Raw genomic sequence first — 15,903 nt, 5'->3', positions numbered from 1 at the left:
AACAGGTGTACAGATTCCTGAGCCTATCGGGCTCTGTCATATCTACACTTGAAACTGTGTATGGAGTCAGCCTCCACCACATCACCCCCTAATGCATTCCATTTGTCAACCACTCTGACACTAAAAAAGTTCTTTCTAATATCTCTGTGGCTCATTTGGGCACTCAGTTTCCACCTGTGTCCCCTTGTGCGTGTTCCCCTTGTGTTAAATAGACTGTCTTTATCTACCCTATCAATCCCCTTCAGAATCTTGAATGTGGTGATCATGTCCCCCCTAACTCTTCTGTCTTCCAGCGAAGTGAGGTTTAATTCCCGTAGTCTCTCCTCGTAGCTCATACCATACTGTGTGTGTGTGTGTGTGTGTGTGTGTGTGTGTGTGTGCGTGTGTGTGTGTGTGGGTGTGTGTGTGTGTGTGTGTGTGTGTGTGTGTGTGTGTGTGGGTGTGTGTGTGGGTGTGGGTGTGTGTGTGTGTGTATATTCACCTAGTTGTATTCACCTAGTTATACTTGCGGGGGTTGAGCGCTGCTCTTTCGGCTCGCCTCTCAACTGTCAATCAACTCTTACTAACAACTATTTTTTTCACACATACACATATACAGACACACACACACACAGCAAGCAACCCGTAACAGCTGTCTAACTCCCAGGTACCTATTTACTGCTAGGTAACAGTGGCATCAGGGTGAAAGAAACTGTGCCCATTTGTATCTGCCGGTGTCGGGAATACTCCTTTTGTGTGTGTGTATGTTTATGTATGTATGTATGTATGTATGTAATGTATGTATGTATGTATGTATGTATGTATGTATGTATGTATGTATGTATGTATGTATGTATGTGTTTATGCATGTATGTATGTATGTGCATATGGCATATCTAACAGCTAAAACCGCACTACTTGGTCTAGTATGCAAGGAGCGATTTGCTTAACAAGCAGAGTGATTTTCAAATACTTCTTTCCAAATGAGTTTATTCCAAATAATAATATTATATAATATTAAGAACATGAATTACTGGCAGTCTTAACTCAAAGTCTTAATTTAAAAAAAAAAATTATACACATATATAAATACATGCATAGTACATCCACTAATAGTCTTAGATTCATGGGCTTGCATCTATTCATTTTAATGAATAATATATATATAATATGTATAATATAAATGCATAATATGAAGGTATTTCAGACATATATTGACAAGCAAATATATAGAAAAAAGGTTCTCTACATGCAGTAATATATATATATATATATATATATATATATATATATATATATATATATATATATATATATATATATATATATATATATATATACGCTGCTGACCTGCAAGCTGGTAAAGATGTGTGGTTTCCCGCCAGCAGCGTCGCGTCCGCTTGTGTCTGGTGGTGTTGTAGTCTGACGTGTGTTGCTTTTGTTGTCTTCCAGGTGGTGGCTGGCCCTTCCTCCCGCTAGGCCGCTCCTCCAGCAACAACGTGAGTACCACCACTTCTCTCTTGCACAGTTATCATCTTACACCCCCTTTCTTAAGTGTTATGATGTTCCTGTCTTTACTGTGTCCATGTACCCATGGCGGAGCTGTACCGCAAGCCCGCCTTAGGCACAGCTGCCAACCTGAGCTTGTTAAGACGAATACGGTAGGCTCACACACACGCCCTGCCCCCACCCCACCCCCCACCCCCCACCCCTCTCCCCCATCTTCGCCCCCACCACACACACGCGCCCACTCTGGGTACTAATTACGCAAATGAAGTGAGTTCTTAAGTAGGTGTTCCCGAGGCTGGTGTTATACCAGTCCCCCGAGCCGCCAGGGACACCACGTACCTGTCTCACAACTCATCCCTACCACTTCCCTAGCCTCCTCCTGCCTCCTCCTCCTCCTCCCCTTCTAGCCAGTCCCACAGTGTCACTCCTGGGGGAGGCGTAGTTGGGGGGCATGGGGAGACCTAGGCGGGAGTTGGGGAGTCAGGGCTTGTCGTGTGGAGTGCTAGGCACATATGAAAACGACATACCAGGCAGAGAAGAGGTTTACCAAGCGAAGGAAGGCTGAGAAATATGCCAAAAGGCGTGGGAATTGTAAAAGAATTTAGAGAAGAGCAAGGGAAATGTAGGATGAATGAGAGAGGCGTGGGAAGGGCAAACCAGGCTGGAGAAGATTTAGAGATGTGTTTGAAAAATAAGCCAGATAATTTAGCAAGACGCCGGCCGGTGAAAAGTAGCTTGTAACTTTTAGATTCCGGTCCATCACACAGGTAGAGCATGGCGACGCAAATTATAAAACGTTATGTTACCAGAAGAAGAAATTATTTTGAAAGGAATCCGATAGCCCTAGTGTCCTGGGCAGGAGTTTGACGAGTTTATATAAATAGCAGTAGTTGGAGAGGAGGCTTCTTGCCCGAAGCGAGAGGTTAGAGATGTAAAAATTTAAGATTGGCATTTCACCGTAAATTTTGAGCCAAGACAAGAGCAAGAAGCGTGTGGCGAGTGTCCTGGCAGCACCGGGAGGACACAACCTAGAGGCGAGAAAGATGTCCACGAGGGTCGACCCACTTCGGACAGTATAAACAACCATTCTAACAACATGACGGGAGATCTTCGTCACATACAAAGTACCAATTTTGAATCCAATACACGTAACAGAAAAGCAGTGAAACATCAGCAACGTGTCACCTGGGTCCAGGAGCTGTATGTGAAGCATCGACCTCCAGAATATTGTTGTCTTGCGGCTTCAATTTATGATTTTTTTTATTAATACATGAGATAAATCTGCATTTGTGCAGCTGCACTAGACTATATGAAGTGGAGTACAGTGTGTGTCAAAAAAGCTAACTAGGTGATGCTAAAAAATCCCCGTCACACAGGATGGTTAGTCATACAGAGGCATGTGATAAGCGGTCTGCACTGGCAGACTCCGGATACATTTTGAGGATATCTTCAACACAAGATTGAATAAGGTAGCAGTGGTAATACAAGTCCCCATCTCGCAGGATGGTTAGTCACACAGGGAAGAGGCAGACTCGTGAATGTATCATAGATGGTAAAAGTCTAAGGATATTGCTTGCCAGGTTTCAGTATCTGTGTTTATTTGCTAAGTGATCATGTTTGGCGCGTGCAAATTCCATAGCCTAAGGTAATCGCAAGCTGAAACGTCTTGAAACTTGATAGATATGTGGATAACGTAAACTTTTAAAGTGTATGATTTAAAGTGTTCTCTAAGAAAGTCACGACAAACCGTATAGAACATTTAAGTACAAACAATGAGTCACAAAACCGTGGCTGAAAATATTATGTTCACACCACACTTTATAAAATGAAGAAGCGACGACGTTTCGGTCCTGGACCGAAAGTGGTCCAGGACGGAAACGTCCTGGACCACTACACGACTTGATAATGGTCCAGGAGGGACTGGAACGTCGTCATTTCTTCATTTTCTGGTGTGTGGTTTGATCATTACAACATTTAAGCGATTATGTACACAGAGAGAGAATCCTGGTGGTATTGGCTTTGATTTCAAGAAAACACATGTGTTATGTAAATACCTGAGAGGTGTTACAGTGTCCAGTAAGTCAATAAGGGTGTTGGAGGAGTAACTGGAGCATGGTAATGTTGGTACACTGTGTGCTGCTGGAGCATGGTAAGGGGGGTACTCAGTGTGTTGTTGGAGCATGGTAAAAAGGTATACACTCTTGTTGGAGCATAGTAAGGTGGTACATAGTGTGGCGTGAGCGTGACCTACATGTGAGGAAGCCTCCTACATACCCGAGGGGCTGTGTGTGTGTAGATACGGGTAAGGGTACTCGGCCTTACACACTATTCCTCACGTGCCTTTTTCTTCGTGATTTACACACACATACACACACACACGCATGCGCACACACACACACACACACACACACACACACACACACACACACACACACACACACACACACACACACACACACACTCACACACTCACACACTCACTTATACACTCACTATTAGGATGTGAGGTGGTAAGCTATCTTACGTCGACCTCATTTTCTCTCACTGTCAAAACACTGTCTCGCTGCTTCTCCCAAACATCATTATCCTTATACCTCCTCTTCTTCCTTTCACTAATTTCCTCATTACCTCTTCCCCCCCCCCCCGTCTCGGTACTTCCCTCCCCAACTCCCCCTCCTCCCCGTCTCTTCCCTTTCCCCTCTCCTCCCGGTGTTACGAGCCCCCCCCCCCTTCCCCTACCTGTCTCAACCCTGTCCCTCCCCCCGTCTCCTTCCCAGTCCCTCTCCAAGACACCTTCCCTGCATGCTCCCGTCACCTTCCCTGTCCATCCCCCGTCACCTTCCCTGCCCCCCCCCCTCCCCGTCTCATACAACACCCCATCCCCCTCCCGCCCAGGAGACTGGTGTGGCGCGGTGCTGGGATCTTGTAATCACATTCAAATGTAATTAGCGTTTTTAGTAGTGTACATTAGGGAGTATTAATCCTTGACTTCGCCCCCAACACTTGCCTTTCTTGGAATGTACTGCTCACATTCCCGGAGATGTGTGTGTGTGTGTGTGTGTGTGTGTGTGTGTGTGTGTGTGTGTGTGTGTGTGTGTGTGTGTGTGTGTGGGGGGGGGGGGGGGAGGGAGGGTGAAAGTGTAGTTCTTTGTTGTACACATGCCATCACGTACATTTGGCATTCATATTCTCATGAGATTCATGTTTATATGAGACGTGTACATGACACTCACGTACACATGGCCTTCATGCACACATGCACTCACGTACACATGCACTCACGTACACATGGCCTTCATGCACACATGCACTCACGTACACATGCACTCACGTACACATGGCCTTCATGCACACATGCACTCACGTACACATGCACTCACGTACACATGGCCTTCATGCACACATGCACTCACGTACACATGCACTCACGTACACATGGCCTTCATGCACACATGCACTCACGTACACATGCACTCACGTACACATGGCCTTCATGCCACATGCACTCACGTACACATGCACTCACGTACACATGGCCTTCATGCACACATGCACTCACGTACAGAACACTCGCGTACACAACATTCACGTACACATTGCTCTCTTATACACGTGATTTTCATGTTCGTCTTGCACTCATGTACAAGTGACTCTTGTACACATGGCACTCATACGTAGGGTGACGTTGGGTGAAAGAAGCCAGAATAGGGTGCGAGAAGAGTATGGAAGGGGGAGGGTGGAGAGGGGAGAAGTTGGCGGCAGTGTGAGGTAGTGTGAGGTTAGAGGGAGGTAGGGTGAGATGGGAGGGAGGTAGGGTGAGGGGGATGGAGGTAGGGTGAGATGGGAGGGAGGGGGAGGTAGGGTGAGGGGGAGGGAGGTAGGGTGAGGGGGATGGAGGTAGGGTGAGGGGAGAGGGAGGTAGGGTGAGGGGGAGGGAGGTAGGGTGAGGGGGATGGAGGTAGGGTGAGGGGAGAGGGAGGTAGGGTGAGGGGGAGGGAGGTAGGGTGAGGGGGAGGGAGGTAGGGTGAGGGGGAGGGAGATAGGGTGAGGGGGGACATAGGGGGGAGACCGGGTGCACATTTACTCGGCTATTACCATCTCTAATTACTTTTTCCTTCCCTCTCAACACACCGCGTCAGCCACACCCCCTCCCCCCTCCCCCCCTACGCCCCCACTCCCCCCCCTCCCCCCTCCCCCCCCCTCCCCCCCCTCCCCCTTTATCACGACACCTCTCCATCCCCCTCCTCCACAACCCCTCCCCATGACTCCTTCACCACCGCTCCACACACACATACACACACACACACACACACACACACACACACACACACACACACACACACACACACACACACACACTCACACACTCACACACACACACACACACACACACACTCGAGTGTGTTATTGTTTCTTTAGAGTGTCTCCCACCCCGTGTCGTTGCCAGGAGACAGCCGCAGCGGGTGAAGTAAGTGGGCTGATGCTGATAATGGGGGTCGTGTGGGTAACGGGGGGTCGTGTGGGTAACGGGGGGTCGTGTGGGTAACGGTGGGGCGTGTGGGTAACGGGGGGGTCGTGTAGGTAACAGGGCCGTGTAGAGGGGAAGGTAACGAGGCTAACAAAGGCCAGGAGAAACAGAGATAAGGTAAGTTTGTAAAGATTGTGTATTAACCCACTGTTGCGTCTCAACGGTGACGTTGTCAACGCCGGCTGGTAACGGGAGTAGTGCACAAATACCAGGGAAGAAGATAACGCGGGGGGAGGGGGAGGTATTGGGCTGGGGGGGGGTAGATAAGAAATAACGAAAATGTGACTGAAATTGGGTGTTGGGAAGTACCAGGTGATACGTGGTAACGGCAGTGGTTCAGGTAAAAACACATTACCTGGTAACGAGGATGGGACAGGTAACAAAGGAGAATATTAACGCTTGCGTGGTCAGGTAACGTTGATCAGGACACCAACCAACAAGGAAGGTGAACATTCGTAACGACTCGGTAACATCAGTAACGAGGGGTAAGCAAGGCAGTGTCATGAACAGGTCATGACACTGTGATGAACAGGTCATGACACTGTGATGAACACTGTCATGACACTGTGATGAACAGGTCATGACACTGTGATGAACACTGTCATGACACTGTGATGAACATGTCATGATACTGTGATGAACATGTCATGACACTGTGATGAACATGTCATGACACTGTGATGAACAGGTCATGACACTGTGATGAACAGGTCATGACACTGTGATGAACATGTCATGACACTGTGATGAACATGTCATGATACTGTGATGAACATGTCATGACACTGCAACTCATCATCAGGTCATGAGGCCCTCCACTGCTCATCACATCACCAGGATTTAGTCACACAACTCTGCAATGATTAGTAATATTAGTAATAAAGTAATGTTGTCAGTGGCCTCAACAATTAGCTCCCCGTGTGTGAATAATTTCCCGGGTAATACAAGTTGTTGTGGTTGGATGAAGGTCTGCGTGCGTGCGTGCGTGTGTGTGTGCGTGTGTGTGTACTCACCTAGTTGTGCTTGCGGGGGTTGAGCTCTGGCTCTTGGGTTTAGCCTCTCAACCGTCAATCAACTGGTGTACAGATTCCTGAACCTACTGGGCTCTATCATATCTACATTTGAAACTGTGTGTGTGTGTGTGTGTGTGTGTGTGTGTGTGTGTGTGTGTGTGCGTGCGTGTGTGTGTGTGTGTGTGTGTGTGTGTGTGTGTGTGTGTGTGTGTGTGTGTGCAGGCTGACTTGTTCACCCTCTCTAGTGACCTTTCTCACACGTTTACACAAACCACTCTGACATAAGTGCACAAAAGCGGGGGAAAATTCAAGTAATTGAGCAGGGTTAAATCCCCCTCTTTGAATTTCAGTGACATTTTCAAACTTTTAATGCCCTTTTCTGGTGATCAAATCAATCATGTAAGCCAGACGGCCACAATTATTTGACTGTTGATTGGGCGGAGTGTGCTGCCGCTTTAGCCAATCAGTGATCAGCACCTAGCAACGCGCGTTCTGGCGGGAAGGGAAAGGTCACTGATTGGTCAGATTGCCTAGCTTAGCGTGACCCACGAAGCCGATTGGCTGCTGTGATCAGGGTTCCCAAGTACCTAATATGATTACTATTGTGTTAATATCAATATACTGGCGGTGGGCGTCGCTGTGGAATGGCTATAAAACTCGCGGCTATTATTTTGTGAAGCTAATTACAAACATATCTCGATCCAAAACATATGGAACAGTAATATTTTACCTATATAATAATCCCAGCTGGTTACACTGCCAACCAGGGAAGGTCGGGGTGTGTGGGGGAGGGAGGGGGTCTGTAGTGGACACGGAAGGGGGTGTCAGGGGGGGTGGACACGGGGTAAGGGGGGGGGAGAGCAGGGGATACGTGTGAGGGGGAAGGGGGGAGAGCAGGGGATACGTGTGAGGGGGAAGGGGGGAGGCGTGCCGTGTAATTTATGGTGATTTTCGAGCTGGTGTGTATTTATGCTTGCGAAATATTTATTGGGGCATTCACTCTGGAATTGTAAAGAATTTGTATTTTTGTTTGGAGAGCCAAGCGCGCGTGTGTGTGTGTGTGTGTGTGTGTGTGTGTGTGATGTCTGCGTGCGTGTGTTTGTTTGGAGAATCGTGTGTGTGTGTGAGGATGTCTGCTTGCGTGTATTTACGTGTTTACATTTGTTTTGATGTTTAATATTTTGTGTACTGTTTATATGTAAGATTATTATATGTGTTCTTTTTTTTTTACATAGCTTTGAGTGTGTAAATGTATGTGCGTGTGAGTACGCGTGTGTTGCGTGAGTGTGTGCGTGTGAGTACGCGTGTGTTGCGTGAGTGTGTGGGGGGAGGTTTTGCATGTGCAAGAACTTCAGAGTAGCAACCTTTTATACGTTATAGTTTTGTCTAAATAATTCAGCAGTCAGCTGGTCGCAAGTTCCTCGTACATGGGGTGTACATGGGTGTACATGAGGTGTACATGGGGGCAGCGTCACACTAGCATATGTTTGTAGCACCACGCACACACCTTTATTTATCTGTTGGGGAGGGGGAGGAATGGGGTATGTGTTAAGGGTGTGAGGACCCATGTACATGGGAGCCTGGTAGTGGGAGCCATATACGTGGGGGGAACAATGTTGTTGGGCCCATGTACAGGGGGGCCCGATGGTGGGGTCAGTGTACATGGGAGGGGGGGCGTGTAGAGGGGAACATTGTTGGTTGTATTGTGCAGTGAGGTGACCATATACGCACGGCTCACTGAGCTCACTACTGCTTAAATGTGTGTGTGTGGAGCTTTGTTGTGTGTGTGTCTCTCTCTCTCTCTCTCTCTCTCTCTCTCTCTCTCTCTCTCTCTCTCTCTCTCTCTCTCTCTCTCTCTCTCTCTCTCTCTCTCTCTCTCTCTCTCTCCCACATCACACACACTGGCACTCTCTCTCTCTCCCACACCACACACTGGCACTCACTCTCCCACACCACACACTGGCACTCACTCTCCCACACCACACACACTGACACTCACTCTCTCCCACACCACACACACTGACACTCACTCTCTCCCACACCACACACTGGCACTCTCTCCCACACCACACACATTGCCCCACACATCTGTGTGTCTACCCTTCCTCTCTCTCTTCTCTCTCCTCTCTTGTGTTGCTCGCATATCAATAAACAGTATTTTCTGACATTTTCCCGCACCATTTTGGCACTGCGAGACCTCCTTTAGTGAAGTAAGTCGTCCGACCGCCTCCGTCCAGCACTGCAACAGTGCAAGTCGGGGGAACAGTGCTCATTACTTTGCGCACATCAGGTCAGGGGTGGATATTAGTCATTTGTGGAGGGCGTTGCGGCGGCGACTCCGAGGCCAAACTGCGCCCAACTATTCTCGTTACGTGGGGTCCAGTGTCACGCCTCTGCTGCCCAAATGATATGCATTACCCCGGCCTTCCCCATGCAACATCCCGTTATGGATTACACTTTTTCCGCTGCTCCGGATTAAAATGCTGCCAGTAATGTGCCCGCTCCCCCCCCCCCCCCAACCCCCCACTTTTTTATTTTTTTTAGGTTGTGACTTTAGAGTCTGGATTTTGTTGTTTTTTGCGTTAACATTTTGCTTTAAAGAAACACATTGGCTTTTACCTCGAGATAAATGTTTTTATTGGTAAAATGGTCAGATATGCAGGGAATACAACGGCATGCCTTGAGGCGTAAATCACGGGTGTGGCTACACATGCCCGTGTTGGCGGCGGCTTGGTGGCAGGCTGGCGTCCGAGGCACGCTTTCGGACACGGTTCCCGCGCAACGCTGCCACGACCGGTCGTTATTTGTGGCAAGTTGAAAAGTTCCCGCGCTCAATAATGCAGTGGCTGGTCCCTGTGTCAGACTGCCCTTGTTTCATTTTTTTGGTCTGACGGATTTATTTATTTGGCATTCGCCTGGATATGGTTATGTAAATATATTGCAATTAATGTTGATAGTATTTCATTGGCTATCACGGCGTAGCAGTGCATGGCACTGCCAAAATGGCCGCCTTTGTTGACGTTGAGAGCAGCTGAGTGCGTTTCTTTGTCATGATGGACGTTTATCACTAGTTTATCACTTATTCCTAGTTTGATATGCGTTCAAAACTACAAAAGGGGGTTACCACCTTCCATTCTTTGCCTCAACCTTATAATTTTTTTAAAAGACTTATTCACTAATTTATACATCATTGTGATCCCCCCCCTCAGCCCAATAGTGAAAGTTCAGGTGGTATTTTAAACTATTCTGTTTTGTTGAAGTGTGTGTTTGTCCCGACCTGGCCTCGCCTTTGTGGTTTCCCCTCTTGGGAGAGTAAGGGAGAGCGTCTCTCACTCCTACTCCTGCTCCCTGGCATTTGTTCTCACCAGTTATGCAACTGTTGCCTTAACTGGCTGTACATAATTAATTTGTTCATGTTGCACACTTCACCGGCGCTCAGGCTACAGTACACTGTACACCAGACTGGTGTTGCTGTAGAGCAGTGTAGAGGCCGCTACAGTACACTGTACACCAGACTGGTGCTGCTGTAGAGCAGTGTAGAGGCCGCTACAATACACTGTACACCAGACTGGTGCTGCTGTAGAGCAGTGTAGAGGCCGCTACAGTACACTGTACACCAGACTGGTGCTGCTGTAGAGCAGTATAGAGGCACCAGTGCCACACACACACCCATTTGGTGTTTAACATATGTTTAAGTACGCCATATTTGTTCATTCAAGAAGGTATACGGGTTTGAGGATCTCGTTGGTGAAGTATATATATATATATATATATATATATATATATATATATATATATATATATATATATATATATATATATATATATATATATATATATATATATATATTATATATATATATTATATATATATATATATATATATATATATATATATATATATATATATAAATATATATATATATATATATATATATATATATATATATATATATATATATATAATATATGCTTTCTTGTATAATAATATACCGTTACTCTCTTGAGTATAACCTTTTTCAAATGGTATACCCCTTGAATGCAGAAATGTTACTGACAGCTGGGTTTTCTTTTTATTGCAGGCTTTAGGGACTATCATTTACATCCTGCAGGCAAATTGTATTATGAGTAGTGCCCTGCCTTGATGTTGCCTACAGCTGTAGACCTACAGCTGTAGGCTACAGCTGTAGGCCTAGGCTCAGTACGGGCCTTCAGTACTCTATGTTGCTCTCTGATGAGCCTGCACTCGAGGTACAGTAATTGTTACTGTTGTTCTATGAGGTCACTGTTCTTCTCTGTGAGGTTACTGTTGTTCTCTGTGAGGTTACTGTTGTTCTATGAGGTCACTGTTGTTCTCTTCGAGGTCACTGTTGTTCTATTTGAGGTCACTGTTGTTCTCTATGAGGTCACTGTTGTTCTATTTGAGGTCACTGTTGTTCTATTCGAGGTCACTGTTGTTCTATTTGAGGTCACTGTTGTTCTCTTCGAGGTCACTGTTGTTCTATTCGAGGCCACCCACGGGTCACTAGTGTATGGTGGCCCATGTGTCCCTGGTGTAGGGTGGCCCATGGGTCACTAGTGTAGGGTGGCCCATGTGTCACTAGTCTAGGGTGGCCCATGGGTCACTAGTCTAGAGTGGCCCATGGGTCACTAGTCTAGAGTGGCCCATGGGTCACTACTCTAGGGTGGCCCATGGGTCACTAGTCTAGGGTGGCCCATTTATGTCTGGAGTTGGAATGGTGGGAGTGTTGACAGTAGTCAGGCAGGTACAGCAACCCACCCGCTTGACAACGCCCACAGCTCACCGAGGGTGACAAATAAATTGACCGAAGTTGTCGGCAACAGTTTGAATGCTTTGTTATATTTAACATCCATGTTTGGCGTGAGCATCCACCTGGGCCGCGCCTCTGATGAGACACGGAGGGAGACTAGAGATATGTTACCACGATCGGGCCCAGCATCCCTCAGCCGACCCCCAGTAGCCCTCAGCTGGTCCCCAGCAGCCCTCAGCCGACCCCCAGCAGCCCTCAGCCGGCTCCCAGCAGCCCTCAGCCGGCTCCCAGCAGCCCTCAGCCGGCCCCCCAGCAGCCCTCAGCCTGCCCCCAGCAGCCCTCAGCTGACCCCCACTAGCCCTGAGTCGGCCCCCCATAAGCCCTCAGCCGGCTCCCAGCAGCCCTGAGCCGGCCCCCAGCAGCCCTCAACCAGCCCCCAGCAGACCTCAGCTGGCCCCCAGCAGCCCTCAGCCGGCCCCCAGCAGCCCTCAGCCAGCCCCCAGCAACCCTCAGCACTTTACCGCCATATTTTTCTATCACCCCATGTTAACTGCGTAATAAGGATTGATGAGAGCGGTTTTAGTAAGATGCTTCCACTATTATGGCTTGAGTTTGGTCCTCCCGCGATACTCATATTGTTAGCACGCACGCGCTCACACACACACACACACACACACACACACACACACACACACACACACACACACACACACACACACACACACACACACCCGAGAGTGAGAGAGGCAGCACGGAAGAGGACCAACACATCTTCTTACATCATGTATTAATGTCAAGTGGGAACAGTGGCCAGCGCGGCCCACCTCCCTGACACCACCTACACGTCCTCCCTGACACCACCTACACGTCCTCCCTGACACCACCTACACGTCCTCCCTGACACCACCAACACGTCCTCCCTGACACCACCTACACGTCCTCCCTGACACCACCTACACGTCCTCCCTGACACCACCTACACGTCCTCCCTGACACCACCTACACGTCCTCCCTCAGTGATCTGCTTCACAGCTGTTCCCAGCTCGCGGCCCCTTCTCTCAAAGCTCTCTACTGTCTGTAATCTGTAGTGTGAACTCTTGTCTATAGTATGAGACATTGTTGTTGTTGTTGTTACTAAAGGTGAGGCAACACACACGTCAGGTGACGTAACACTACACACACGCCAGGTGACGTAACACTACACACACGTCAGGTGACGTAACGCTACACACACGCCAGGTGACGTAACACACACGTGATGAACTGTTACAGCATGTGACGAAGCTCTAGTACCCGAAAGCAGATAACTTCTGGGTTAGTGACGCTGGGGTGACGTGACAGGAACAACCCTCCAGTTTAGTGACTAGTGCTGCTTGAAATGGCCTGCCCTAGGACTGGGGGCGGGAAATGGCCTGCCCTAGGCTGGAGGCGGGAAATGGCCTGCCCTAGGACTGGGGGCGGGAAATGGCCCGCCCCGGGCTGGAGGCGGGAAATGGCCTGCCCTAGGACTGGGGGCGGGAAATGGCCCGCCCCGGGCTGGAGGCGGGAAATGGCCCGCCCTGGGCTGGAGGCGGGAAAGGCGTGGCAGTAGCTGGCGAGATATGGCGCCTTACGCGTTGAAATTTCCACTTTAGAGCAGTTAATATTGTGGCCATATGAGTGTCTCAGAGGCTAGAAGCGGGCCCTGGTACCGTCGCGCGCCCCGTGTGTCCGCAGTCTCCCCTTGAACTGTGGTCCCAAGTCTACCTTACCAAGTAAGGTAAACTTGGGACCTGGAGTTAATGCTTCAGTAAGGTAGACTTGAGACCAGGAGTTGATGCTTCAGTAAGGTAGACTTGAGACCAGGAGTTAATGCTTCAGTAAGGTAGACTTGGGACCTGGTACAAGGTCTTGCCTGCATATCTGTGACGTATAACAGACCGAGGTTTCGCTCTAGAAGAGTTTACACAAGCGTGAGGACGAGTTTACAAAGGCCATCCCGGACGAGACGTCGTGTGCAATAACAAGGATGTTCTAATAGTGTTGTCTTCACAGGACATTCTTTGTTTTTAATATGTTTTGTTAATATTCTTGAGTAAGGTTCAGACCAAATTATTGTTGGTTTCCACTGCATAGCGCCTATTGTAGTTAGTGGTGTGTGTGTGTGTGTGTGTGTGTGTGTGTGTGTGTGTGTGTGTGTTCACTATTTGTATTTACCCTTTGTACCTGCAGAATCGAGATATTAGCTCTTGGACCCCGTCTTCTTAACACACATACAAACGCGCACACATCCACAGGAAGAAGCTCGTAGCAAACCATTCCTTCAGTTTGTCCAGGTCTTCTTGAAGCCTCAAGCTGTCCTCCTCTGTCTTAATCCTTCTCATAATTTTGGCATCGTCAGCAAACATTGAGAGGAATGAGTCCATACCCTCTGGGAGATCATGTACGCATATCAGAAACAGGATAGGTCCGAGTACAGAGCCCTGTGGGACTCCACTGGTGACTTCACGCCAATCTGAGATCTCACCCCTCACGGTAACTCTCTGCTTCCTATTGCTTAGGTATTCTCTTATTCACTGGAGCACTTTACCAGTTACTCCTGCCTGTCTCTCCAGCTTATGTACCAGCCTATTATGGGGTACTGTGTCAAAGGCTTTCCGACAGTTCAAGAAAATGTAGTCTGCCCAGACTTCTTTTTCTTCCTTAATTTTTGTCACCTGAACGTAGAATTCTATTGAGCCTGTAAGCCAGTGTGTACACACCTATTTGTGCCTGCATGATCGAGCACTGATTCTTGGATCCTAAGTATGTGTGTGTGTATGTGTGTGTGTATGTATGTGTGTGTGCGTGCGTGCGTGTGTGTGTGGTAATGAGATACAGGTGTGGCAATAATATGCAAATTATGTTGGACGGTGCAGAGGCAGTGGATGTGCCAGAGGCGGCCCTGAGTATTGTTGACTGGTGGGAGGCTCCTTGGCGATAGTTGCCATCTGGGCGGGAGACACCGTGACGATGGAGCCTCGTCCCCCAACACACAGCCAGGCTGTCTTGTGTGCCTCGCCCTCACTAACAAACACTCAGCCAGGCTGTCTTGTGTGCCTCGCCCACACTAACAAACACACAGCCAGGCTGTCTTGTGTGCCTCGCCCACACTAACAAACACACAGCCAGGCTGTCTTGTGTGCCTCGCCCACACTAACAAACACACAGCCAGGCTGTCTTGTGTGCCTCGCCCACACTAACAAACACTCAGGCAGGGACTAAGTGGCCTCCACCAGCCTGGCAGATATCTTCCTGGACTCTATCAGACGAGAGGCGTGTTGACCCCTCCTTACCCCTCCCCCCCCCCTCGTCCTTGACGGGGGTCTTAGTCAAGTGTGTGTGTCTTCTGAGAGCCAATTAACTGAATCTATCCATCTCTCTGTCTTAAACTTGATCCCAGGTGGCAGCAACAGCAGCAGCAGCAACAGCAGTAGCAGCAGTAGCAGCAGCAGAAGCAGCAGCAGCAACAACAACACCAACAGCAGCAGCAGCAACAGCAACAGCAGCAGCAGCAGCAACAGCAGCAGCAGCAGCAAGCATAAGATACAGTTCCTCACAAACAGCTCGTACAAAAGATAGAAAGATAAGCGAGTGAAGAGAGACAAAACTGGGTAAGGGAGTAACTAACTCGGCAGGAAACAAAGGGAAGCTGTAAAATAGGATTTTGTGAAGCAAGCAGGTAGTCGAGACCTTGGTTCAACAGCGCTCTGTCACAGCTCCGTCGCTGTTCCTAATTGATCTGCACGAGGGTCTGAGTTTGTATAGGTCAATGTATACAAATGACGCCAAGGAGAATGAAGAGAATAAAAGGAAAACTCAATGAATGCTACAGGAAAACCTAGACAAACTATTGGAGTTGACAGACTAATGACTATTAGAGGTCAACACAAAAAAGTGTAAGATAATGAAGATGGAAAATGAAGATATGAGACTAAAAGGACTATAAAGCATAATGGAAAGTCAACTACAACATAGGAAAGAAAGACAATGTAGTGAATGTAATTCCAAAGATGCACTTAAGCACGATAACATCAGCGGCATATGGGACCCTGATAAACAGTTAGACCAGTTATTTAATGTA

The 15,903-nt window shown here is 48.2% G+C and overlaps 2 protein-coding genes across 7 annotated transcripts in view; both read left to right on the top strand.

Moving 5' to 3' along the window:
• Positions 1-15,903, top strand: part of LOC123745261 (myelin transcription factor 1) — a 213,040-nt gene that overhangs the window by 85,980 nt on the left and 111,157 nt on the right. For all 6 annotated transcript variants that reach the window (XM_069300612.1, XM_069300611.1, XM_069300613.1 and 3 more), the window contains exon 2: positions 1,432-1,478. The gene's annotated coding sequence lies outside the window, so the exon portion shown is untranslated. The remainder of the gene's footprint in view (positions 1-1,431; positions 1,479-15,903) is intronic.
• The window catches only part of LOC138350103 (uncharacterized), a 20,688-nt gene continuing 6,357 nt past the window's right edge, over positions 1,573-15,903 (top strand). Inside the window, exons 1-3 of the mRNA XM_069300396.1 lie at positions 1,573-1,640; positions 2,464-2,636; positions 15,223-15,388. Of these exons, the coding sequence (XP_069156497.1) occupies positions 1,573-1,640; positions 2,464-2,636; positions 15,223-15,388 (407 nt within the window). The remainder of the gene's footprint in view (positions 1,641-2,463; positions 2,637-15,222; positions 15,389-15,903) is intronic.

The sequence above is a fragment of the Procambarus clarkii genome, chromosome 44 (assembly GCF_040958095.1).
Source record: "Procambarus clarkii isolate CNS0578487 chromosome 44, FALCON_Pclarkii_2.0, whole genome shotgun sequence".
In the NCBI taxonomy this organism is placed as follows: Eukaryota; Metazoa; Arthropoda; class Malacostraca; order Decapoda; family Cambaridae; genus Procambarus; species Procambarus clarkii.
This window is presented reverse-complemented; position numbering and strand designations above follow the sequence as displayed.